General features: G+C 42.4%; 1 protein-coding gene across 1 annotated transcript in view; it reads right to left on the bottom strand.

Annotated features, from left to right (window-relative positions):
- Positions 1-26,600, bottom strand: part of UFL1 (UFM1 specific ligase 1) — a gene marked incomplete at its 5' end in the record, with an annotated part of 139,820 nt that overhangs the window by 70,639 nt on the left and 42,581 nt on the right. Inside the window, 5 exons of the mRNA XM_082250898.1 lie at positions 1,572-1,692; positions 1,954-2,133; positions 11,202-11,377; positions 22,076-22,222; positions 26,497-26,555. Coding sequence (XP_082107024.1) covers positions 1,572-1,692; positions 1,954-2,133; positions 11,202-11,377; positions 22,076-22,222; positions 26,497-26,555 — 683 coding nt within the window. The remainder of the gene's footprint in view (positions 1-1,571; positions 1,693-1,953; positions 2,134-11,201; positions 11,378-22,075; positions 22,223-26,496; positions 26,556-26,600) is intronic.

Raw genomic sequence — 26,600 nt, 5'->3', positions numbered from 1 at the left:
AGAAGAAATGGAAAGCACCTGAGTTAAATATATGAGTGTCACAGCAAAGGGTCTGAATACTTAGGACCATGTGATATTTCAGTTTTTCTTTTTTAATAAATCTGCAACAATGTCAACAATTCTGTGTTTTTCTGTCAGTATGGGGTGCTATGTGTAAATTCATGAGGAAGAAGAATGAACTTAAACGATTTTAGCAAATGGCTGCAATATAACAAAGAGTGAAAAATTTAAGGGGGTCTGAATACTTTCCGTACCCACTGTGTATATATATATATATATATATATATATATATATATATATATATATATATATATATATTAGGATTTTACAATGACACAGCCACAACTTTATTATTTGCTCTTATTAGATTATATGATATGTAAAGTAGTTCATTCCTTGCTCCTACACTCTGCAATTTTTGGGGCTCCAGGTGGCTCCTGTCACTAGCACCTGTGGCTTTTTGAGCCTCCTTACTTAGACGAAGTTGGCAAGCGTAAACATGTATTGCATTATATGTAAACTAAATATCCCTATTTTTTATTGCAAAGTTTGTGTCTGTTTGCCCCAGGTTGGCATTGTATCCACAGTAGCATTTACAGTGGCAAAGCAGAGCAGGACTGGCAAAAGGATTACTTTGATGCAGTTGGCCAGCTTAAACATGTACTGCAATATGTGTGAACTAAATACTACTGTTTTTTTATTGCAAAGTTTACTTGAAATAGTATAGCAGTGTGCAGAGGGTTCATCCAGTATTTTTGACTCCTGGCACGCAGTTGCAGCCATTCCTGGACCCGCCCCTACAGTGCTGCATTTATTTTCGAGGGGTAGACACTTTTAGGTAGGCTAAGGAAGATATGACATACTTTGAAATGCATCCCCATCTCCCAGCGGTGTCAGACATCCTCTCCATCCAGGCTCCGTCTTCCATTCCTGGTTGGGTTGTCTCCCTGCAGCATCAGTTCTCTCCTGCCTATGCTCTTCTACCCCTGCTCATAGCTGAAGCAGGGGTATTCCAAAGCGCTCTGGGCTCCAGAGGCATCATCTTTCACATTTTCTGCTTTGCACAAGATCCTCTTTTGTGAGTGCGTTTTTAATCATTAATGAATATTGTTCACTATGCAATGGAGGTTACGCTTGTCTTTTCCCTTCTCTTTGCAAGTGCTGGGTGCTGGAGACATGCACTCACTATCTAGCAGACATCTCTTTGCTAGCTGCACTGTTGGACGGCCATGCACCAAGGAGGATTACCCTGTACGACATTGCAGTTAGTTTTTTAGGGTACCTAGGAAGATGGGACAAAGTACTATGTGTACTTTGTCCCACTAGGAACGAAATAATGTAAAAAAAAAAATAGTGATTGTTTTTTAAAGCCGTAGCTCTCCCACAACAAAGTAAGACTAGTGACAAAGCTGCAGTTACATGTGAAGTTCTATGTGAAATCTGGACTATGCAATTAAAAATCCAGCAAACTGTCTTGTCATAAGTCCTCTGTTCATCAGTTGAACCCCTGCACTTGTCTCATTTATTTTCAGAATATCAAATAGTTTAGATTGCTGTGTTCATGTCTAACCTGTAGCTTTCTTCCTCCTTTCCTCCTTTTTGTCTTTTTTACCCACAAGGGTATTTTCTAATAAGGATGCTTGCTTGAGATCTTCTTCTGTTACCAGAAATACAGGACTGTGCTTCATTTCCTGGAATGAAAGGACAAACACTACATAATGTTGATATAACTAATATTCTCAGACAATTAATAGCCTTCAAATGTGGTTTAAACAAAACGTAATAAATGTAACAATATATAAACAGATTTCCTAAAAGGAATTTAAGACCACTGCAGTCTTTCAAATCAAAATAATTAATAAATCATGTTGTAAAGCACTGTGCAAACTGTTTCCGCTATATAAATCCTGTGTAATAATAATAATAATTAATAAATGATAATGGTTGCATACCTTTTCAGCTTTATGGTGCATGAGGTCATTAAAAAGTCCGGCACATTCACTTATAAATTTTTCACTGATGACAATGGTGTCACCAAAGATTCGAGCAGATGAACCTTTGTTTAACTTTCTCATCACTTGCTGGAGTAAGATGGAAGCATCTTCCACAGAAAGGCAACTCGGTAACAATGTCTAGAGTTTAAGAAACTGAGTAAATTGATCATGTTTTCACAGGGTCTGTGATTCTCAAAGCAGTACACAAAAGACATAAATAAAACTTGAATTTTATTTCTCAAATATTGCATTGGAACCTTTGTACTATTTAGGCTAATGCCCTTCTCTGGCCCCCTTTCAGTATAGCGGCATCATTTCTAAGCTCTCAGGGAGTACCTGAAATCGAGCCATACCATGTATTCTGTTTACCAGGTTGCTGTGGAAAGTGGGAACACTTAGCATCATGGTGGGTGCCAAGCAGATAAGGAACTGAGTTTAGAATAGAAATCTGATTTAGTAGTAAGCATAATGTTGTACATCAAGATGGACAGGGAAGACACTGTACTTGGTTCTTCCAGTGATTAAGTATTACAGTATTTTGAAAGTGCATTAGGGCCTGTGTTGCTAAGCATATATTCTGTAAATTCAAATAGATCTAAGGGAATGCAAAACCTGCTTGATGCAGGTCAGTGCACCTGTCAATGAAATCTGAATGATCTCAGAGGTGTGGTAAACCGATGTCAAACTAATGCCATCTACACAAGCCCAAAGCCTGTCAACACAGGGCCTTTATGTAGCCATCTCCCACTCTCCTCAGCAAATGTACATCAATAAATCATACCAAGGATGTAAAGTCAATGCTAAATAAATATTTTGATTCTCTGAATAACTTTGCGTGTGATGGTCTTTTACATCAATGGCCTACCTGTCTCACCATGCTAAGAAGAATATTAGACAAGCCATTACGTTCCATGACTTGGAGATGGGAAAGCATTGCTGTGGAGGTGCTAGACTCCAGAACACCTGCTTTACAGAAGATGGGTCAGACTGCATCTGCTAGATTTTGCATCAATGTTATGTATTTATGTGAATTACTGATGCAGGATGCGCAACATAAAGCTTTTAATACAAAATATAGGCCCAATATCACAATCTACTTAGTGTGCTATAGTGCGACACCTAGTGGTGTATTTAGGTTTTGTGCTGCCCTAGGCCTGACTAAACTTGGGCACCCCCTAATTTAATTAAATGTAATTATAACCCACCCATTCCTGTAAAGGCCAGACCCCTTCCTGTTTATTACCCGCCCTGTCATCTGTAAACCACAGACCAGAATCACAGTCTATCAGTGCCCATCAGTGCAGCCTCATCAGTTCCCATAGGTTCAGCCTCATCAGTGCCCATCAGTGCAGCCTCATTACTGCCCATCAGTGCAGCCTCATTACTGCCCATCAGTGCAGCCTCATCAGTGCAGCATATCAGCGCAGCCTCATCAGTGGCCATCAGTACAGCCCCATCAGTTGCCACCAGTGCAGCCTATCAGTGCCCATTAGTGCAGCCTAAAAGTGCATCATATCAGTTGCAATCAGTGCAGCCCCATCAGTGCAGCTTATCAATGCCGCCTCATCAGTGGCCATCAGCGCAGCCTCATCAGTGGCCTTCAGTGCAGCTTATCAGTGCCACCTCATCAGTGCAGCATATCAGTGCCACCTCATCAGTGGCCATCAGTGCAGCCTTATCAGTGCCCATTAGTGCAGCCTTATGTCACTGGATTAGTAAGATTACTCCTTTCTTTTAACCACCTCCCACCTGGCCATTGTACATATACGGCCGGGTGGGAGTCTCGTCCTTCTTATCGGACATTCTGGAAGCGAGATCGCGCTGCCGCGGGCACGCGCAGCTGCGCGATCTCGATGTGCCTGTGCCCTGTCATTGGCCCTCCTGATCACATGACGGCTGTGTCCAATCACAGCCGTCATGTAACATGTAACGGCTTCAATCTCTTCTCCTCCTGACAGATCCTGTCAGTGAGGAGAAGAAGAGAGGATCGATACTGCAGCCGGGGGGATCAGTGAGTATTTCTAATTACTCACTTATCACAGGGGGGGGGTCTGTGCTGGTAATCAGAACAATGATTACCAGTGCAGCCCTCGGGGGGGGGTGTCACTAGAGCCACCAGGGATGCCCACCCATGACCACCAGGGATGCCCACCATGGCCACCAGGGATGGCAAACAGGGCTCAGAGAGCCTGACAGTTGTGCCCTCCCTATCAGTGCTGCCCACCAATGCCATCTATCAGTGCTGCCCACCAGTGCCCATTATTGCCATCTATCAGTGCCACCCAGCAGTGCCCATTATTGCCCACCAGTGCTGCCTATCAGTGTACATCAGTGCCGCCCATCAGTGCCACCTATCAGTGCCCATCAGTGCCGCCTATCAGTGCCCATCAGTGCCGCCTATCAGTGCCCATCAGCGCTGCCTATCAGTGCCCATCAGCGCTGCCTATCAGTGCCCATCAGCGCTGCCTATCAGTGCCCATCAGCGCTGCCTATCAGTGCCCATCAGCGCTGCCTATCAGTGCCCATCAGTGCTACATATCAGTGCTGCATATCAGTGCCACCCCATCAGTGTCTCCTCATCAGTGCCTGTCAGTGCGGCGTCATCAGTGCTCATCAGTGCAAGAAAAAACGTATCTATTTACAAAATTTTATAACCTAAACAAAAAAAACTTTTTTTTTTTTTTTCAAACTTTTCCGTCTTTTTTTATTTGTGCACCAAAAAAGAAAAAACCTGGCGGTGATCAAATACCACCAAAAGAAAGCTCTATTTGTGGGGGAAAAAATGACACAAATTTGGTTTAGGTACAGTGTTGCATGACCGCGCAATATTCATTCAAAATGCAACAGCGCTAAAAGCTGAAAATTGGTCTGGGAAGGAAGGGGGTTTAAGTGCCCAGTATTGAGGTAGTTAAGATATTTGGTCTTGTGTTTGCTGCCACTGATTGTGGTCTGTCCGAATGGACTCACCTGCCGGTATTATCATACCGGCAGGTAGCAGTGTGACCACTTTTGGGGGTGCCAGACTGATCTGCCTCCTGGACCCTGCCCTCTGACCCAATTCACCCCATAAGACTTTCACTATACTGAAAGTGTAGCGCACGTCGACCGGGACCCTTTTTGTTCGGGAGCCGGGAGGAGGCTGTTTTTTTTCTGTGCGGGTGGCAGCTTTTTTTGCTGCCCCCCTGCAAAGTACTGCCCTAGGCCTGGGCCTTGTTGGCCTAGGCCAAGATACAGCACTGGCGACACCTGCGCTTTTTTTAACTGTATATCTGCGTCGGATTCCCAATCAAAATATTTTACAGCTGTTTACCTCAAAGCAAGAGCATGAACATGCCCCTAAATCACCTGCCAGTTACTTTCATAAAAAATGTATATAAGCTGACAGTTAATTAGACCCCTGCCAAAGTTCCCTGAAAGAGTTTCAAGAAAAGTTCAGGATCACAGTATTTTCTCCCCTATGGATTGGGTCGTGTTTCAAGATGTTATTTAAACTGGAATTTAAAGGCAAAAGGTTTTTTAACTAAATGCATTCTAATACTTACCTGGGTCCCATAGCAATCCAGCGATGTGCATGAAAGCCTCAGCTCTCCAGGGACTCTCCCTCCTCATTGGCTGAGACAGAAGCAGGAGCCACTGCTGTAAATCACAGCCAGTGATCCAATGAGAAGAGAGAGAGGGGATGGGGTCACCCTAGGAACACTAGGCAGAAAAAACTTCTGGCTACACCCATGGGCAGTCCAAGGGAGTATACTCCCTCTTCCTGCTATAGTCACTCAGTTTGGTTACAAGCAGTGTCAGGAGAATAACTCCACAGAGGGGTGGGTGCTGTGTCTGTTAATGAATCGCTTCCAGGACTGCCAGGATACTCCTATGGTGCTGAATGATGTGATGGTTTATGCCTGGCTGACACGTTTCCAGGGAGAATCCACTTCTTCAGAGCCAAAAGTACTACTGACCCACCATAAATTCACAAGCTGTTATATAGCCAGTCTGAACCACCCTCATTACTCAGCTCCGCCCCACAAGGGGCAAAGGTCAAGGGTCTATAACATCCACAAAAGTGATAGACCACATAGTGCAAACTGCTACCCCTGTGTATACAAACCAACCATACACATACACCATTTGCAAATAATGATGGTAACAATAACAAAGGTAAAATGATGCGAACAACTAAAAGTAAAAATAAAAAGATGAATGTTATGAATCGTTAACAGAGCCACCAAATATAGTGACTAGGATTATGTTAGCCTTCACTTTAGCTTTAAACCAGCAAACAAAGACCAGAATACAGAACAGCAATACATTAATCTATATGTATGTAGATATCTCTCTATGTACTCCAACCTTGATGGGATTAAAGGATGTTGGGGATCACGCCCCAAAACTATGAACAATTCCTCTGAATAGTCCATAAGCCAGGGCTTGTGTCGCCATATGCGCCCCAAGCCGCATAGCACTTGCTTGGCACGCACGCCTGGCTCGTACATCCGGAAGTGCGGGCGGATCTACGTCGCATCGCTCTACAGATCACTTCCAGTGTACCGCGGCGTCACTTCGGGTTCTATCTGAGGCCACCTCATGCCGTGAGTGGGAGCCCCAGGGACATACCTCACCGCTCTGGAAGCACCACCTGGTTGCCAGTCACAGAGCACCAGTCAATCCTCAGCAGAGGGGGAGAGGGCCCCACCAGACTCACCACACCACAGAAACCAGGCACCGCAGCTGCCAGGAGAGTCTGCACTGCACGAGTGGTGAACAGGAAACGAAAGGATCCAGGAATCAGCACCATGGGATGAGGAGGGGCTCCCACCGCCGAAATCGCCGCCCAGAGGGCTCCACTGTCATGGCTGCCGCCATGTTCAATGGCAAACTACCGCAAAATGGCCACCAGACTACTCCAACATGGTCACCATGCACTGAAGGAGGGATCCCTAGGCCTCAAGGACAGGCCCAGGCAGTACGGGGGGGGGGGGGGCCCCTGGCAGGAGCACAGCTGATCGTCCGTTCGCCGCCGGCGGCGCACCCCCTACCCCAATCGTCAGCATAGCGCCCTGCCCCCACCCCAGGAGGTGGCCACACAACCCACACAGCCCCAGCCTTAGTGGAGGGGAGGATAGGATGGGGGGGGGGACAGAGGAAGGGGGGTGCCTGAAGGGAAGGAGGGGATCCCAGGGTCTGACCGTCCCAAGGAGGGGCCCATGTCCACCCCAAAACCCTCCAAGTGGAAAGGGGGGACAGCTACTCACCATACCAGGAACCAGATGGGCACCGCTCCAGACAGAACCCCTCCCCATCATATGCGACCTGGCAAGGCGCTTAACTAGCAGGCCAGTCACCGTCCAGTGGGGGCTATGTCGCGGCGGACCTAGTGCGGAGCTGAGGTCTGCGCGCTCACTGGCCAGACTGGGGTGGTCACTGGATCTAGATTATACAGTCCGTCGCTCAGTCAGGCAGTAGATCAAGATCTCACAGGAATAAACCTGGAAAAAAAATTTGATCTAAAAAGAAAAAAAATTGCCAAGACCAGAGATCCCAGCAAGGAACTAGGTCCTTACTCCTGACTAGGCAGAAAAAAGTACCTATAGCAGAGAGGGAGCATACCCCCTAGGACTGCCCATAGGTGTAGCCTGACTTTTTTTTCTTCCTAGTGTCCTATTCCTGTAGGAGGCAGTGTAATCCAATTGTTATGAAGATCAGAAGATGTGTCTGTCAATGAACGAAAGAGAAATTGGATTTTTCCTACAACTTACCTGTAAAATCCTTTTCTTGGAGTATATCACGGGACACAGAGAAGGCCATAAAAATGACTATCTAGGTTATACGCCACCTCTAGGTGAATGTACACTGGCAAACCAATAGACAGGAAGTTCCCCCTATATAACCCCTCTCACACAGGAAAAACCTCAGTTTTTGTAGCAAGCAATGAAGATCCCAGAAAAGAGGGGAGGGACCTCTGTGCCCCATTATGTACTCCAATAAAAGGATTTTATCGGTAAGTTGTAGGAAAAATCCAATTTTCTTTATCGTACATCAAGGGACACCAAGCAGGCCATAATAAAGACTATGCCAAGAGGGGAGGGAACACAGAAATATCAAAACCGCCCTCGGACAAAAAAGGATCTATACTGCTGCTTGTAACACGCTACATCCAAATTGAACCCCCTCTAGAGCGCTAACATCCACCTGGTAGAACCTAGTAAATGTATGTACTGGAGACCAAGTAGCAGCCTTGCAAATCTGAGCCATAGACACTTGATGATGCACTGCCCATGAAGCACTTACCCTCCTGGTAGAGTGCGCCTTTAACCTAAAGGGTTAAGACCTTACCCTTTAAACCATATGCCTAAACAATGACCTGGCAAATCCATTTAGAAATAGTCAAACTTGTTGCTGCCTGGCCACTCTTAGGCCCTTTTGGCAGGATAAAAAAAGCATCAGTGCTCCGAATTAGTGCTGACATTTTCAAATAGGCCTTGACTGCGCGCACTACGTCGAGAAAATGTAAAAAGCCTGTTGTTTTTTTTTTTTGTACAATTACTGCCTGCTACAGCCAGCAGCAGCAATTGTATTCTGACAGTGGGGAAACCTTGCACTGTCAGAATACAAGAGCACAAGGGGAGGGTTTCAACTGAACGTGTTGATGGGGGAATCAAATGTTTTTTTCTCAAATGCGGGGAAAATTGCTTAATGTAATGGCAGCCTAAGCCTCTGTGCATATACTGTGTGTGAGCTGATTAGACGAAAGGCACATCACCCCCCCCCCCCCTCCCACATAGGCAGAAGAATGAAGAAACTTGCAGAGCTGTGCTGTGAATAGACTCTCTGCTTATCTGTCTCTAAGTCTATTCTCTGACACGAATTTCCAGCTGGAACTTGTCAGAAGTTATCATGCTGATAACAGGAACTCAGCAGCAGAAAGACACAGGACTTAGGGCTTTGGAGAGAGATAGGTAAATACTACAGATATATGTGCCCAGGTCAGATTTCATTAAGGGGTTTACATCCACTTTAAGTTAACCAACCATTTCTTCTTTTATCTATATACCTTACAGCTAATGGGCAGAGATGAGTTGTAAAGGGAGCAAACTTAACAAGTATGGGAGGCTTAAAAAGACCTGAACTCAAAAAGTAAATATTTGCTTTTTTTTTTTTTTTGGGAACATCTATAGGTGTTAAATGTGCCTAAACAAGAAAAAAAAAATCTACCTTTTGTCTTCTATTTCTACAAAATACATCCTGGTATGTAAAGGTTCCTAGGCCTAAAGCCTCAAGGCTGTAAGCCTGGTTTCACACTACTGCGATGCAGGAACCAGCACAATTCTAGTGCAGGTTCCCGCATCGCATCTCCCCCATAGGCGGTTCACATTGCCCTCTGCGAACCATTGGGGGTGTCAATACAAAGTTATGGACACACCCAGATCGGTTCGCAGATCACAGTGCAAACTGTGAATTTGAACAGGAATCGGATGAACACCCATGCAATCCGATGCAAGTGCGGGGGAAAAAAAGGTTCCTGCACCGTTTTCGTGCGAATCCAATGCAAGTTCAGCCATACAACTGTATGCTAAATTCGCATTGCACAGACATCGCATGTGATCTGAACAACAATGCTGTACGAATCACATGTGATGTCTGACATCGCAGTAGTATGAATCCAGTCTAAATCTGCAATGAGATGTAAGGCACCACTACCTCTGACTGCTAGTCTAAGATCAACATTAGTCAGTCTTTTTTGTTCAACCAATTGGTTGAACAAAAAAAAACTGACCCGATTTCCCCATCCACACATTCAAGGACAGTAGTGCAGTCTATATGTAAAAATAGTGAGGTAATTGGCGCTGCCTAAAAAATCTCTAAAATTCGGGTAAATCAATAGCTCATGTACAGAAAAAACAGCTCATATATATATATATATATATATATATAGATAAGTACATATAAATATAAGTGCAATATAAAACAGTATAAAATATATATATTATTAATACAGCTGAATAAATATAAGATGTGAATATAAAGTGAAATAGTGCAAAATACCTGTGCGCATAGCATCCAACTATATCTACTAAATATACGTGCGCATGTGCGATAATGATAAATTTGGCCAGAAAATACTGGCTGGTGTGTCCTTAATTAGCCAAGAAATAAGGAAGGAACATAGACTTCCAATCTAATTTAACTACTGGTGAAAGTATAAAAAAATAGGGAGGTTTACGATTCGAAAAAATTATATTGTAAATGAATAGTGATAAAGTGTTATTAGTGCAAGTGGTAAAAATAGGAATTATCTATCAAAAAAAAGTGAAAGGTATGTAATTTATATATAATATAATAAGTCTATGGCAGTGTTTTAAAAGGAGCTCAATCACTCAAATAAGTGGAGAGGAAAAAAACAAGTCCATATAAAGTCCATATAAAAGTGGGCTGTAGCAGTATTCAGCTCCGCGGGTGATTTTCGTGGTGCTCCGGGTATCAAAGTGCAGGGTGTGGAAACAGTGCTCCCTTTATCACTATTAATTTACAATTTTAATTTTATACTGTTTTATATTGCACTTATATTTATATGTACTTATCTATATATATATATATATATATATATATACATGAGCTGTTTTTTCTGTACATGAGCTATTGATTTACCGGAATTTTAGAGATTTTTTAGGCAGCGCCAATTACCTCACTATTTTTACACATTTTTAATATTGACCTTTTGGTCTATATTTTAGGGGTAGGCAGCAGCCATTCTTAAGTATTCTAGAAACATACCTTTTCTCCATAGCGCGGATACTACTGTTAATCACGTAGTGCAGTCTATAGCCTGCAAGCACTGATTGAGTGGGGAAAATGCGACAGGGCGGTTGTACAGAAGTTTATTGGTAGACAGACTTCTGCACAACCATATATATATATATATATATATATATTAACAGATCACACTTGAGATTTAAACATCTCTGCTGATAGAATCCATATAAAAGTGTTAGCCTACAGTTCTTGTTTATGATGGAGGCTACAGAAGTTGAACTAAACAAGAAAGGGAAAAACAGTAAGTGCTTCCTTCTTATATTTATATTCTTTATGTGCTATGCAATGTGCAAGGTGCTAAAAATATAACCCCACCTTATAAGTGTTTTATGCTTAAGTTTCTGCACAATAATTCTAACATTACTTTTTTTTTATCATTTTTAGCTTGCTAAACTCACCATGATATCCAGCCATGATCCAGAACTAATAGCTTCCTCTGCTGAAGCCTCCACTTGATCTACTATACTTTGCCCAACACAAACTGATTTCAGAAAAATTAACTGGGTGGACTTATAGCGTTTCCTGACATAACCCAAGGGGTCAGGGATCCCAAGCCTGGATAAGGAATCAAATTCTAAAATAAAAAAAAATATATTTAAAAGTGTGTTAAGGTTAAAACTAAATCTATAAATGAGAAAATGACAAATTATAATGAACAGCATACAACAATTAGATTAACCAAGGCATTGGTTGGACATAGATCCACTGTAAATTAGAAAAAAAGAACATTTCACAAGCAAATTAATTAACAACAAAGTCATGGGGCGTGTCATGACAAGCAATACATGCAATAAATCAGTGTTTATTGAGCTAGGTAACTGAACTGGTATTTCTAATGAAAAAAGGGAAACGTTCTAGTTTCTACACTTGCTTTATATGCATGTCATTGCAGTTTATGATATTGCTCTTGCCATATTTTATTTATAAAACATTGCTTCACAAAACACTGCAGCTTTTGGCATGAAGTACTGCTTGACATCAAATGTGCCACAGTCAATCAGAGCAAGAGCACAGGCATGTATGAAATGTCAAGCTCAAATAAAATAGCGCACAGGAGGAGCCAATAACATATACAATCCCCAGCAGCTAGCAGCACAATACCACCTTGGGCAGGTTAAACATATAATCTTAAAAAACAGCACTCAGAGAAATGTCCCAATATTTAATTAAAGTCCCTTAATTGAATATAAAATAAAATATTTTCTCATGGGATCCTCACCAGATAGCTTCCAATATCAAACGTGGCAAAAATTCTTGTTTTGATATTATCCAATTCCTCTCTTCATTGTATTTTCACCACATTCAGGTGCCATGTGTCAAACATATAATCAAAAAAAAAAAAAAAAAAACTTTGATATTGTTTGATATTGGAAGCTTCATTAAACCCGATTTCAGGAAGGGTCTATGCATCTGGTGAAGATGAGAAAACATTTTATTTTATATTCAATTGAGAAACTCTGAATATTGGGGCATTTCTCCGAGCGCTGTTTTTTTAGATTATATGTATGAAATGTCATATGGCCCAACACTTTCATTCATCTGAAACATTGATTTAGTCACGCTACCTCCAGTAGATTCCTGCTGCTGCTATTCACATCGGGCCAAAATGCCCATGTGAATGTAGCCTAATGTAATATTTTTCACAATCTATGTGTTGTGAAACACCAAATCATGCGCAAAACTAGCATTTGTAGAGGAAGATGCAATGAAGAAGATGCAATGAATTTGTAATACTTAGGGAGCATACTGAGAGTCACAGAGGCTAAAGACATTCTCACTGCTCTAATTGAGTGGACGTTAACAGTAAAAGGATGTGCAGGATTCAAGGAGACCTATCAGGAGGAGCAATTTATGTAACCCCTTGTTTAAAAGTACGAGTTAGCAAATGATTAGTTAAAGGATGTTGGAAAAAAACAAACAGACAATGCAGAAACCTCACCTTTGATGCTGAAAGGCAAAATGTTCTATCTCCAAATGGAGGGAAGAAAGGACAAGGCCTACAAAAAGGGTGAAATGGGGAAAATAGGGAAACCTTCTCACACCACAGAAAAAAACTCTTCCACGCAGGTTGATAAATCTTACATGAAGATTTACGAACTTTTAACATGATCAGATGTTAAAAGCAGTAATAAAATATAATAAAAATTATGAGGTACCGTCCAATTATATTTGTCAAGCCGTTGAACGTGCTGAGAATTTTCCTACAAATGTGCAAAACTGCGTAACTAAAAGGCTGGCTTCATTGACCCACTGGCTAGTATACCATTTTTTGGCAATGTTTAACTATTTTGTCAAGGCACCCCTGAAGGAACCTGAAGGCACTCTGGTTGAAAAAGGCTGTCCTAGAAAACCTCTGGATGCTGAAATTGTCTACTCAAAGTGTGCCTGCCAATTTTCCAGCTCCAGAGATTGCAGGGACATGAAACTCATTTAACACACAATACTCCTGGCATCCTGATGATTTATGTAGGCCACAGTTGTGGCACTGTCAGACAAAACCCAGACCAAATGACCAGTTAGAAGGGAGTCCAGTGATATGATGACAAATAAATTGCTTGTAACGCCAGGATTTTGAAAAAAAAAAAACAAAATGGGATTTTTGACTTACCGTAAAATCCTTTTCTCTGATGTTCATTGACAGACACGGCTCCATATCTTCCTAGGAGTAGGACACTAGATGTGAAAGGGTTAATATAGGTTAACAAGACTTTGACTACGCACATGGGCAGTCCCAGGGGGTATACTCCCACTTCCTGCTCTAGGACGACAGTCTTGTAACAAGCAGTGTCAGAAGAATATATAACCCAGCTCCACAGAAGGGTGGGTGCTATGTCTGTCAACGAACATCAGAGAAAAGGATTTTACAGTAAGACAAAAATCCAGTTTTCTCTTTCGTTCATTGACAGACACAGCCGCCAGGGAGGCTCAATGACCATCTTTACCAGGCCTGCGTACCAAGACCGGCGAGGCCAGTCTGGCACCACCAGAATTACTGGCACCTTTTCCACTGCCAATCTGCAGAGGAACCTCGACAACAGCTTTAATCAGAGGAAAGGCATAAAGCAGCCTATACTGGCTCCAAGGAGCCACCAATGCGTCTGTGGAGTAGGCCAGAGGGTCTCGAGCCCTGGCCACGAACCTTCGTACTTTCTTGTTCAGATGAGACGCAAACAGATCGACCTCCGGGGTGCCCCACCGGACACACAGGAGATGAAATATCTCTAGATGAAGGGACCATTCCCCTTGGTCCAGAAGTTGATGACTCAGGTAATCCGCCTGCCAGTTCTTCACTCCTGGAATGTGAACTGCTGAAAGAGCCAGAACACGTTCCTCGGCCCAAGTCAGAATCTTGGCCACCTCCTGGGCCGCCCGGGCACTCCTTGTGCCCCCTTGGTGATTGATGTAGGCCACAGCCGTGGCATTGTCGGATTGATTTAGAAGCGGGGAACCCTGTAACCGATTCGTCCAGAGGAGCAGGCAAAACTTGTTCCAGTACATTTATCGGTAAAGTGGACTCCTGTCGACCAGACACCCTCGGCACAGAGATTCTCCAGCACTCCATCCCAGCCCCACAGGCTGGGATCCGTGGTGACCACCATCCACAACAGCGGTAGAAAAAACTTGCCCTGGCTCAGGGCGGGTAACAGAAGCCACCATGAGCGCAGTGACCTCGTGGGTCGGCTCAAACATATTCTGTCCAAGGACTGTGGATTCCCTTGTTCCACTTGACAAGAATCTCATTTTGCAGAGTCCTGGAATGAAATTGAGCAAATGGGACTGCCTAGAAGGTCAACACCATCAGCCCCAAGGCTCTTATGCAAGTCTGCAGAGATGAGAGAACGTTCTCCATCAGTAACCTGATCTCTTCATGCAACGTCTGAAGTTTGTCACCGGGAAGAAAGACCCAGGTAACTCAGTCGTACCGACGGGGTTAGTTCAGATTTTCTGAAGTTGATGGTCCACCCAAACTCCTGAAAGGTCTGGACTGCGATTGACAGGTCGCCCAACAAAGGTAGAGTGAGAGCTTGCTCGCAACATGAGATCTTTTAGATATACGAGGATCGCAATCCCTCATTTGCAGAGCAAAGCCAACACCTTTGTGAAGATCTGGAAGCGGAGGCTAGACCAAAGGGTAAATTCCACAAATTGAAAGTGCTCCTCCGCCACTGCAAAACAGAGATGCCTCTGATGTCCCACGTATCTAGGGATGTGTAGATACGCATCTTTGATATCGATGGAGGCTAGAAAGTCCCTTCGATTTAAAGATGCTACCACCGACCGAATGGATTCCATCTGAAACTTCTGCACCCACACAAAGCGGTTCAGTGACTTGAGGTCCAAAATTGGACGCACCTTGCCCTCGTTCCTGGGCACCATGAACAGATTTGAATAAAGGAGCGGCCTCCCTGAGATCTTTCAAGCGATATGGAGACAGACAAAGAGGGAAAAAATCTGTCTGCTGGGCGAGACAGAAATTCAAACTTGTACCCTGAACAAATTTGTTTGTGAACCCATTTGTCCTGAGTCAAAGATGTCCAGGGTTCCTGAAAGTAACGCAGACGTCCCCCCACCCCCAAATCGGGTGAGGGCGCCCCTGCATGCCGAAGAGCATTTGTCCGCCAAACCGGACTGGCTAGTCTTGGACCTATTCGACCAAGCCTCCTTGTTCCCTCCAGAGGCTCTGAACAGTTTACCTTTTTCTTGTGCCCCTGAGGCATGAAAAAACCGCCTATGAGCTGTGAAAAAGGGCCCCCGCTTATTGCGGGGCCCCTTACCTTTTGAAAAATGGGGGAGAATAGTACTCCTACCCCCCATTAAACCTTTGATCAACTCATCCAAGGAGTCTGCAAACAGACATTCACTGTTAAGATCTGTTAAGGCCTTCTTAGAAGCCTAGTCCGCCGACCAGCTCTTCAGTCACATCATGCGGCGTATGGCAATCCCTACCGCTGACACTCTGGCAACCAGAGGGGAGGCGTCCAGGGCCGCATCACACAGGAACACCAGGGCCTGAGCCATCTGGTACGTGAGCTCAATCAGAGTCTGGGAAACGATCTTAGTGGTCAAGTTACCCCTAAGCACTTTAACCCATTCCATTATCGTCTGAGAAACCAGAACGGACGCAAAGACAGGTTTAAGTATCGAGCCCACCAAAAGATGTAGGTGGCAGGAAAGGGATTCCACCCGTCTGTTCACTGGGTCCGTAAACGCTGGAGAGTCTTCCACAGGCACCACAGTAGATTTGTTTAACCTGGAAACAGGATGATCCACCCTAGGCGACACCGTCCAATGGTTCGAGACCATTGTTCATTCACAATATTGTGAAAGTCCTCGGGACATGGGAACACCTAACCCGACTTCTAGGCTTTGCGGGAGCCAAAAACTACCCGCTTTCCTGACTGTGTGGGCTCATCATCCAATTTCGATGTTTCCCTTACTGAACAAATCAGTGCTTCCACCATAGCACGTTCCCGCACTGCAGCCTAGGAGGACATATCCTCCTGACCATCCGACTGTGAGGACAGGGATCCCTCAGGGAGGGTGTTGTCCAAGGCGACCATATCAGGCTCTGAATCAGAGGACAGAGAAGGCAGAGGGCATTTTTGGCTAGTGACATGTTTCATTACAAAATCCACCTTTGACGCCAGATTTTCCAATGCTGCAGAAAGACATAAGAGTGATCCGGATGCAACGGCAGTCACACTGAGGGGGTCTGGAGGGGTAATAACTGCTTGGGACTCCATTTTGCAAGTTGTATGTGTCTCTCCCCTTTAAATCGTGATCGCGGTCCGCACCGCTATATCGCGCTGTAACCAGAGTCACCTTTAAATAGTGGCAGGAGCAGAGGGTGCCCAAGGAATGCCCAAAAGAAGACCCCTACACTGTACCACCTCACACTGTAATCAGCAACTCTGCAGCATGGGGATTTAGCATGAAAAATTTCACAGGAAGTGACATAGAATCACAAGAGCCCCAAGACTGCCTATGTAGCTCCAGGCTACAACAAAATGGTGCCAATGCAAAAGCATAAGAAGCTCAGGGAAAATGGCCGCTGTACCTTTCACACAGAGAACCGATGCCCACACTTAAGAAGGCCGCTGAAAATGCTGCCATGCGTTCAGGACCCAGACATGAGGCCACCCCAGGGATCTACCTAAAAAGACCCCACAGGACAAGGAAGTATACCCCTCCCCCCCCCCCCTGGGCGTCAGGCCCTGTATAAATGAATATAGCTCCCCCATGCGGGAGCAGGGAGGGCAGGGCCTGGTCCTGATAGGCCTGGGGGATCTTTCAGGAAAAAACAGAGTCCTGTTATCCCCAGGAGTGGGCCCACATCACCCCCCCCCCCCCCGAGGCCACTAGTGACATGAGGGGTTTGGTGTTACTCACCATACCATGGATCAGGTAGGCTCCGCTCCGGGCAGGCCGCCTCCCACCCTGAGTGGGGATGCTGCCAGCCAAGGGGTACGCTGTGACTTAGGGCGTTCCAGGTCAATGCATCCCAGCGAGACATCCGCTCGCAGGCTCGTCCCCATCCACAGGGGCTCCGTCGTGGCGAGGCCTAGTCGGACCATAACCTGCTCATGCTTGTTGGCCAAGCTGGGAGACCGTAAGGATCAAGAATATCCAGTGCGAAACCGCAGCCGGCTGTCGCTTGTAGTTTCTTCAGGAGAATCCCCCTGACACTAGCTAGCGATAGTGAGTAAAGATAAATATAAACATTCTTAAAATAATAAACACCTAGGTCCTACTCCTTCACTAGGCAGCAAGGAACTGATTTGAGAGCACAGTGTGTGGGGGGTTATGCCGAAAAGGACAGACCCTATAAGTAGGATTTTTTTTCACTGCCTAGTCTACTCCTGTAGATGGCGCATAACCCCAAGGGTACAGAAGCATTGCTGCTGCGTCTGTCAATGGACGATAGAGAAAACTGAATAATTCAATACATAATATTGACAAATACTCGTTACATCAATGCACAATATATCTTTTAAGCCAGTAAATCAACACTAAACTAGGGCTACACTGGAAATTTTTCTCTGTTGCTACTAAGAGATTTAACTTTTTTGTTCTTGCAGTAACAGGCTAGAGCTACACAGAAGGTCCTAGTTTAATAATACTGCTTCTAAAATGAATAGCTATTTAATTGCTAGGTGTAGCAAATGGCCACTAAGCAAGGTAAAATTAAGAAAAGGCAGCTTACTAGTACATTGTCTCTCTGGCTAAATATCTAGCCATGTATTCAGCTGGGCTCTAAAGTGCACTAGTAATCAGGTTATGGGTCAGGGTTTCTCAACCAGGGTTCCTCCTGAGGTTGCTATGGGTTCTTTGAGCAATAGGCAATTTCTGCCTCTCAGATAAGTTTCCAATGACAACATTGTTCCTTTTAGCTATCTGTAAGGAGGTAATTCTTCCCAATGATGATAAGAGTAAGGAGCATTATTCCCACTGACTGTCACACTAATGTGTCATGAGTTGTAGATTTTTAATTTTTAGCAGGGGTTCCCCAAGATCAGAAATTTATTTCAAGGGTTTCTCTGTGTTGAAAAGGTTGAAAAAGGCTGTTATGGATGTTCAAACATTTACATTTTTAACAAGCAGTAAATGGGCTTAAAAACAAGCCTTTAAGGACCTCTATAGCTAAAGTAATTCAAACTCAAAAACATTCACATCTGTTCCTGCCCTCAGCAAGTTTACCATTTAGGGTCCCTACCACACTTGAGCCAATTAACTTACTAACATGTCTTTGTAGCATGGGAGGCAGAGTACCCAGAGGAAACCCACAGATCCATTAAAAATACAGCTAGCTGATCCACATTGACAATTTTGACTGGTAACACCTCCTGGCACGTGGAGCTAGTATTTAACTACCACCTCTCTATGCTGGTGTTAGTGCATCCAGCCGAAGGTGGTGTGTTATGATTGAGCACACACTCATGCGACGCAATAGACAGGTATGATGTTTGCATCAGCCATACTCATTTATTTCTCCTTAAGCTCTTTCTTGAGTACAATTGGCACCCTTCAGAGGTGACCCGTACTCCCTGTAGAGCAGACAGCGCCTGTTTCACAGGCAGAGTTTGGGCAATAGAATACCTAATACATTAACCACCTATTTTTAATCAACTTATTTTTGGATCTTTTCTGATTCTTCGTTTCTATGATTGAAATATTTTTATACCACAGATGACACGCCTGGCTTGTGTGTGTGTGTGTTATCCACCCCATGTCCTTGTGATTGTGACCCTGCTCTCTCTGATGCCCATTGGTCAGAACTTTTGGGTGACTCCTTGTCATGTAGACCCCCTTCTGGCATTAACCATCATACATTTAGCCTCAATGTGCAAATGTAAATGCATTACTATGTAAGTATATATGAAGCCTGTATAATTTATATGTTTATACATTTATGACTTTCACACTATGATATGTGCCTAATATACTTATTGTATAACAGAATTGGGTAACAATTCTGTAATTAATGGGTTATATTTATATATTCTAGAAGATACCATTACGCAGTCTCACCTCTGAAGAAGGACTCGACATAAATAGTCCGAAACATGTCAGGTGTTCTCACTTATGTATGGTATTAGATATAATGGCACGGTCTCACTAGTCGTATGTCATCCATATTGTGCATTGATGTAACGAGTACTTGTCAATATTATGTATTGGATTAATCTAATTTTGTATGTCCCTACATTTTTATCCATTTTTATCAAGATTGTTGTTTAATAAAAGTACAATCTTTTACCCATACGGGTCTGTCGTCTTAGTCCATGAGGGGTGTCGATGCACATTTGCTCTTTTTTGGTTTTAAAAATTAAAAAAAAAGAACCACTGCACTAAATCCGTTCAAATCACAGAAGAAAAGAGCAGAGATAAGGATAATGCTAACAAGTTCTGGGTAGCAGACAAATTCTCCTGTGAGTTTGCATTTTCTCCCAGTGCTTGTGTGGGTTTCCTCTGGGTACTCTGCCTCCCATGCTACAAAGACATGTTAGTAAGTTAATTGGCTCAAGTGTGGTAGGGACCCTAAACGGTAAACTTGCTGAGGGCAGGAACAGATGTGAATGTTTTTGAGTTTGAATTACTTTAGCTATAGAGGTCCTTAAAGGCTTGTTTTCAAGCCCATTTACTGCTTGTTAAAAATGTAAATGTTTGAACATCCATAACAGCCTTTTTCAACCTTTTCAACACAGAGAAACCCTTGAAATACATTTCTGATCTTGGGGAACCCCTGCTAAAAATTAAAAATCTACAACTCATGACACATTAGTGTGACAATCAGTGGGAATAATGCTCCTTACTCTTATCATCATTGGGAAGAATTACCTCCTTACAGATAGCTAAAAGGAACAATGTTGTCATTGGAAACTTATCTGAGAGGCAGAAATTGCCTATTGCTCAAAGAACCCCTAGCAACCTCAGGAGGAACCCTGGTTGAGAAACCCTGACCCATAACCTGATTACTAGTGCACTTTAGAGCCCAGCTGAATACATGGCTAGATATTTAGCCAGATAGACAATGTACTAGTAAGCTGCCTTTTCTTAATTTTACCTTGCTTAGTGGCCATTTGCTACACCTAGCAATTAAATAGCTATTCATTTTAGAAGCAGTATTAGCAAACTAGGACCTTATGTGTAGCTCTAGCCTGTTCGGATTACTGCAAAAACAAAAAAGTTAAATCTCTTAGTAGCAACAGAGAAAAATTTCCAGTGTAGCCCTAGTTTAGTGTTGATTTACTGGCTTAAAAGATATCCAATTTACTCATGCAGATCAAATGTTCTGATTGAGAATTCCAAACCACTTGCTGACCGTCCTATAGCAGTTTTACTGCTACAAGGTGGCAGATGTGCACAGGACATATACGTGATGCTGCACTTCCTGGGTAGCAGGTGAAAATCATGTAAACCAGGCAGATTGACTTTTTGACAGGACGGAAGGCATGGATCCTGTGTCTCTGCAAAGCAGGGACAAGGATCCATGTCTTCCCCTATTAAAAGCACCTCCCACACTGTAGTAAAACTCAGGCTAGGCACACAGTTAACCCTTTGATCGCCCCTGATGTTAACCCCTTCTCAGCCAGTGTCATTAGTACAGTGACAGTGCAGATTTTTTACCACTAATCACTGTATTGCTGTCAAAAGTGTCAGTTAGTGCCCGACTGACCACCGCAATATCGCAGTCTCGCTATAAAAGTCACTGACCACCGCCATTACAAGTAAAAAAAATAAAATAAATAAAATTAAATAAAAACTGTTTGCAGACGCTATAACATTTGCGAAAGCCAATCAATATACGTTTAATGGGATTTTATTTTTTAACCACTTCCCTGCAAACCAACGTACCTGTACATTGGCTTGAAGAAGTGGTTATACCAGGGTGATGCAGGCATTAGTCCAGTGTTTTTTAGAGCCGGTGGTCGGCTTTCTGGAGATAACAACCAATTTGGCTCAGCAGCCACTCAGCCGTTATTATAAAATAAATAGGGGGGGAAAAAAAATGTTAAATCGCCCCGCCCCGTGAGCTCGCGCACAAAAGAAATCCATACATAAGTAGCACCCGCAAATGAAAACGGTGTTCAAATAACACATGTGATGTATCGCCGCAATCAGTTAAGGTAACGCAGTGCCATATCAAAAAAAATGGCCTGATCATAAAGGGGGGGTAAATCTCCCAGAGGTCAAGTGGTTAATCTTCATACTTTGCATTGACCATTGAAGTTTGGTGTTGTGCAGCCTGGACGCATCCAATACATAATCATTTTATCTTTGCTCCTTACCATCAGATGTCAGAAGCAACTCACTTTCTGTGCACTTTGCAACATATTGTTGGTGATTAGATGTTAAGAAAGAAAAAAAAAAAAAAAAAAAAAAAGACTATTTTACTATTTTACCTTTGTATTAGGATTCATGAAAGCGTGTTTGTACTGGTAGATGTTTTATTTATAACTCATCATAGGGTTGGCTGAATCTTCTTATCATGCGAGAATGAATACTTTGTAATTAGTAAAACTTCCTGTTTTTTTACCCATCTCCCTCTCCCCCCTATTTTTATTTCAGTCAAAGCCTACAAAAGGTAAACCAAAATGTTGAATAACATACAAAACAACAAAGACGCATTATTGCCTATCTCAAAGCAGTAAGTAAAAAGCCAGCTTTTTCATGCCAGAAGCTGCATTTCCTAAATCACCTTAATGTAGCTAAAAACAAGAAATGACAAAGCCCTCCTTGTTACTTCAAAATAGAGAAAGAAGTGTGTTACCTAGGTAACCGTTTTGCTTGAAAAATGCGTCTATCCAATTGCTCTGTGTTCTGGCATAGATGTCAGGAATAAACACAGCCTTATCCTGTCTCCCGCCGACCACTGTGCCCTTTAAACGTCCACAGTTAACAAGCTCCTCCAACAGAGCTGCAAAAAAAAGGATAAAAAAAAAAAAATCAGGCATTAAAAAAAAATAAAAATGTTAAATGGCACTTCTTAATTGCCAGAACAGTTTGCAACACATGGCTTACAAATGTGCTATGTATTCAGGACCAGTCATTCAGTAACTGGATTAGAAGAATTTCAAAGAATGCAGATCTTTTTAAAGAGACCCTGTCACTAGACCATTCATTAAAAAAAAAAACGTTCCCATAAAACTACACTGGAGATCAAAATTAAATTAGAGAAGAACCTACAATTTCAAGGTCACTTCTTAGTTCTATTTGAAATGATCTAAACAAGAGTAAAAGAGCAGTTGTGTTGAGCATATTTCATAAATTACATATATTTTGAAGCACAGAACAAAAAAAACATCAATGAGATTTGAAAAAGAACACTGATCAAAATTAGAGAACGATTTCAGATACCTCACAGTTATTGGTGTTAACCTGGCACTTTGTGCTAATTTCTATATTTTCTGACAAACCCTGTTTAACTGGCAGCCTAACTTTCCAGTTTTCACTGACTTTGCAAGATAGTGAGGCTCCAGCAGCAGGTTGTCCAGATGAAGGCCAAAGGGATGATCTTTTCAGCCATAGCAAGAAAAGTTTGTCATTCCAAATCTGTGATTTTAGAATCTTGCATCTTTACGTCACAAAATTTTCAAGAAGGCTATTCATCCACGAAAGACAAATGCAAGAGAGGACAGGATAATGCAGAGAATCTCAGTGGGCAATCGGTTCAACTACAGCTGCAGCATTTCTCGCCAGTTCAGCGCTGAACAGAGCAAGGATCTGTCCCGTCATACAGTATCTCGCCGTTTAAGAGAATTTGGACTAAAAGCCCACTCTGCAGTGACCAAATCTCTCATTAGCAGAAAGAATCAAAAGACTATACTAACCTTTACTTAGGAGCATATTGTGTGGACAGAGGAGAACTGGTCCAAAGTTCCTTTTAGTGATGAAAGCAAGTTTAATTTATTTCAGTCTGATGGGAAACATTATGTTCGTTGTCAAACTGGGGAAAGACTGAACCTAAAGTGTGTAAAGAAGTCAGTGAAAGGAGGAGAGGGGAGCATCATGCTTTAGGGGATGTTTTCTGCAGTAGTAGTTGGGCCTCTTATACAGCTACATGGAAGAGTGAATGCAAATGTTGAACCTTCTTCAACAACAGGTGTTTCCTTCCCTGTGTTCATCACGCAATCAGCCAGAAATTTGAATGCACGACAATGCACCCTGTCACACAGCAAAACGGGTAAAGCAGTTCCTTGAAGCTGAAAACATTGAAATAATTAAATGGCCAGCCCAGAGTCCTGATCTAAACCCAATAGAAAACCTCTGGAAAATCCTTGGCGACAAAGTTATGGCCAAGAAATCTTCTAGTCTCCTCTACAGTTCGGTGACTGTAGTGGAAGCGTGGAAACAAAATCACACCAGAACAGTGTGAGAGACTAGTGATGTCCTGTGGCCGCAGATGTGCTGAAGTCATTCAAAGCAAGCCCACCCCCCCCCCCATTCCTACTAATTGTTTGTTGTAATCTTCAGGAATTTTAGTTGGAATCTTTCTCTGTGCCAGTCATTGCAGTTCTCCAATTTTGATCATTGAGTTTTCTACAAAATAAAGGTTTTTTTTGTTACAGTGCCTTGGTTATTTTGAAAAACACTGTTCTATTAGCATGGTATAGCCACAACAAAAATTCCATCAAATGTTGAGCAATGAAGACTAAAATTAGTTCTGAAAAAATAAAGTGTTCAAAAAATGTTCTCTAATTTTGATCTCCAGTGTCATATATGTGCATTTCAATTTTTTTAGACCTGTCATTTACCTGTAAAAGCCTCCACGGTGTAGGTACCCAAAAGCCATGAGACAGCTGTTTAGCGCTAACATCTTAGTTGTGATGTCAGCAGCCCCAGAGTGGTTACTTAATTCCCTTTTCCCGGCAGCGTCATAAAAGGTCATATAGGGAGGGAAAGGGAGGGGTGGAGGAGCTAGGCCAGCTTGACAGAAAACAGACAGACACTCTCAGAAGAGAAAAACACTATACCATACAAGGAGGCAGGGGATTTGCTAGGGAATTGACATTCCAGCAAATCAAATGTTCTAGTGCAGGGATTCCTAAACTATGGCCCTGTAGTTGTTCAGGAACTACAATTCTCATCATGCCTAGTCATGTATGTGAATGTCAAGAGTTTAACAATGTCTCACGGGATGTGTAGTTCTGCAACAGCTGCAGGGCCGTAGTTTGGGAATCCCTGTTCTAGCAAAGTCAAAGGCACATATCAATCCAATACCAATCATTTACGCAACGGAAAAACGCAGCAAGTAAAAATTGAAAATACTTTATTTTTCCAAACCTATGACTTAAATTTTTAAGTTGGCGACTGAGTCTATTCAGAGAAGACATTTTTTTACCTTTTCCTAGACACACAACAGTTAACGACCAATATAAACACTATTAGTGACCCTAGATAGGGACAGAACAGCATAGGTTAACTTCAGGTACTCTGCCAGCCACTATATGTAGGCCCACATCATCTGAAAAGGAGTCACTAGGATCTCTCAGGTGAGTACACAGAATCCCAGGATGGAAGTCAACAGAATAAAACCGCCTGAAAAACATTCAATGGTCACCCCAAAAGCTCTAGTGCATTGACCCACACTTTTGACATGAGTTTTTAAACGTATGTTACCCTAAATAGTTTTTTTTACGTGTTCACATTTATGTATTTTATAAATTATAGCCTCTATCCTTTACTTTTTCGATCTGAAGTACCTGATGGATCCTGTCAGTAACCTTCCTTCCATGTACTAAACTGACCACACAAAGCACAGCATCCGAGCTGTGCTTACATGGTTATTTTAATCCTTTAGCTGGCCCTTCAGTGGTACAGGACACTGTGCAGACACACAGCATGCCTGTTATTGAGTAGTTTGTTCAGCCATCACAACCCCTTCCAATCATACCCTGCCTCTTGAACATGCCCCATGCACTAGCATAGCCTGTGTCTTGCCTCAGGTTGAACAGACTTTGGAGTACAGTCATGTTGGGTGTCTGCACAGTGCCCTATAACCCCACTCCCAACTATCAGGAGGATAAGATGCATGGTCACATGACTGAACCTTGTAAAAAAAAAAAAAAAAGGAAAAAAAATGCAAAAAGAAGGTAAGAGATAATTTCCGGAACTAAGCAAAAGCAGTTATGGTACCTGCATCATTATACCTGTATTAGAAAGTGTTTATAACATAGTAAGTTCACAATTACAGTACTTTAATGAATCTTTAGTGCAAAAAGGCTGAGCTCTATTCAGGCAGTGTTAAATGAAGCTCAGATAACACTCCCCAAAGGAATGGAATCCAACAAGTTATATGGTAATAGTAACTAAGCCAATTTATTTATCACAACCAATGTACCACCATGTATAGCATTCTTTTTTTACCAATAGTTTATATGGTAACTCAACACATCAACAATATCCTGTATAGTTCCACTGCAAGTAGAAACATACATACAACATAAAATATAGTTATAGAAGTATTGTGCTGTGCTATGAAAACATATAAAGGAATAGGCAATATTACATTCACACCAAACTTAAAATTAGGATAGAGTTGGCACTGATGACTTGTTCTTAACCATTTGAGTCCCAGAAAGATTTATTTATTTTTTTTCATTTTGGTGATGTCTCAGTTCTGCGCATTATATATTTTAGGCTTTGTAGTCTATACCAAAACATTTCATCAGTTTTTTGGGACAAATATGACTTTAATTTGGCAATTTAATTTTTAATATTTGTAAAAAACTTTGTTTCCATTATTTTTTTCATCCTATCTATAATAATTAAATAGAATATTTATAAAACAATTACACATACAAAACAATCATTTACACTTTCACTTGAACTTTTATCCAAGAAGATTCTTTCCACTGGAATTCTTATTCATGTGTAAATATGATGTTTAGAAAACAGTTATGGGAGTTGTTTTGTGTGTGTGTGTGTTTTTTTTTTTTTAATAAGCGCTCATTCATATCAGGAATAGCACACCCAAAAGAATCATTAAAGTGTAACCCCTTTATTCCTCACATATCCACTAGCATTCCTATCCACTTCAAACCAACACAATGCACAAAATACAGCTGCAAATGCTGGGTGGTCTAGACAATGTGTATCTTTTTTATTTTATTGTACCAGACAGGCAGCAGTTATTCTCCATTTTGTGCGGCAACTGCACCTGCTTAACAAACAATAACCCAAAAAACTTACAGTATAGCAGATGCTCCTGAAAGCCATTCTGGGTGATCAAAGTGATGACTGGAGTGGGCCTAAAAAAAAAAAAGTATAAAACTAAAGATTATCATTCTAACCTT

This window comes from Pelophylax lessonae, assembly GCF_965119305.1.
Source record: "Pelophylax lessonae genome assembly, chromosome: 3".
Taxonomy (NCBI): Eukaryota; Metazoa; Chordata; class Amphibia; order Anura; family Ranidae; genus Pelophylax; species Pelophylax lessonae.
Note: the sequence above shows the minus strand (reverse complement) of the source record. Positions and strands in the feature narration are given on the sequence as shown.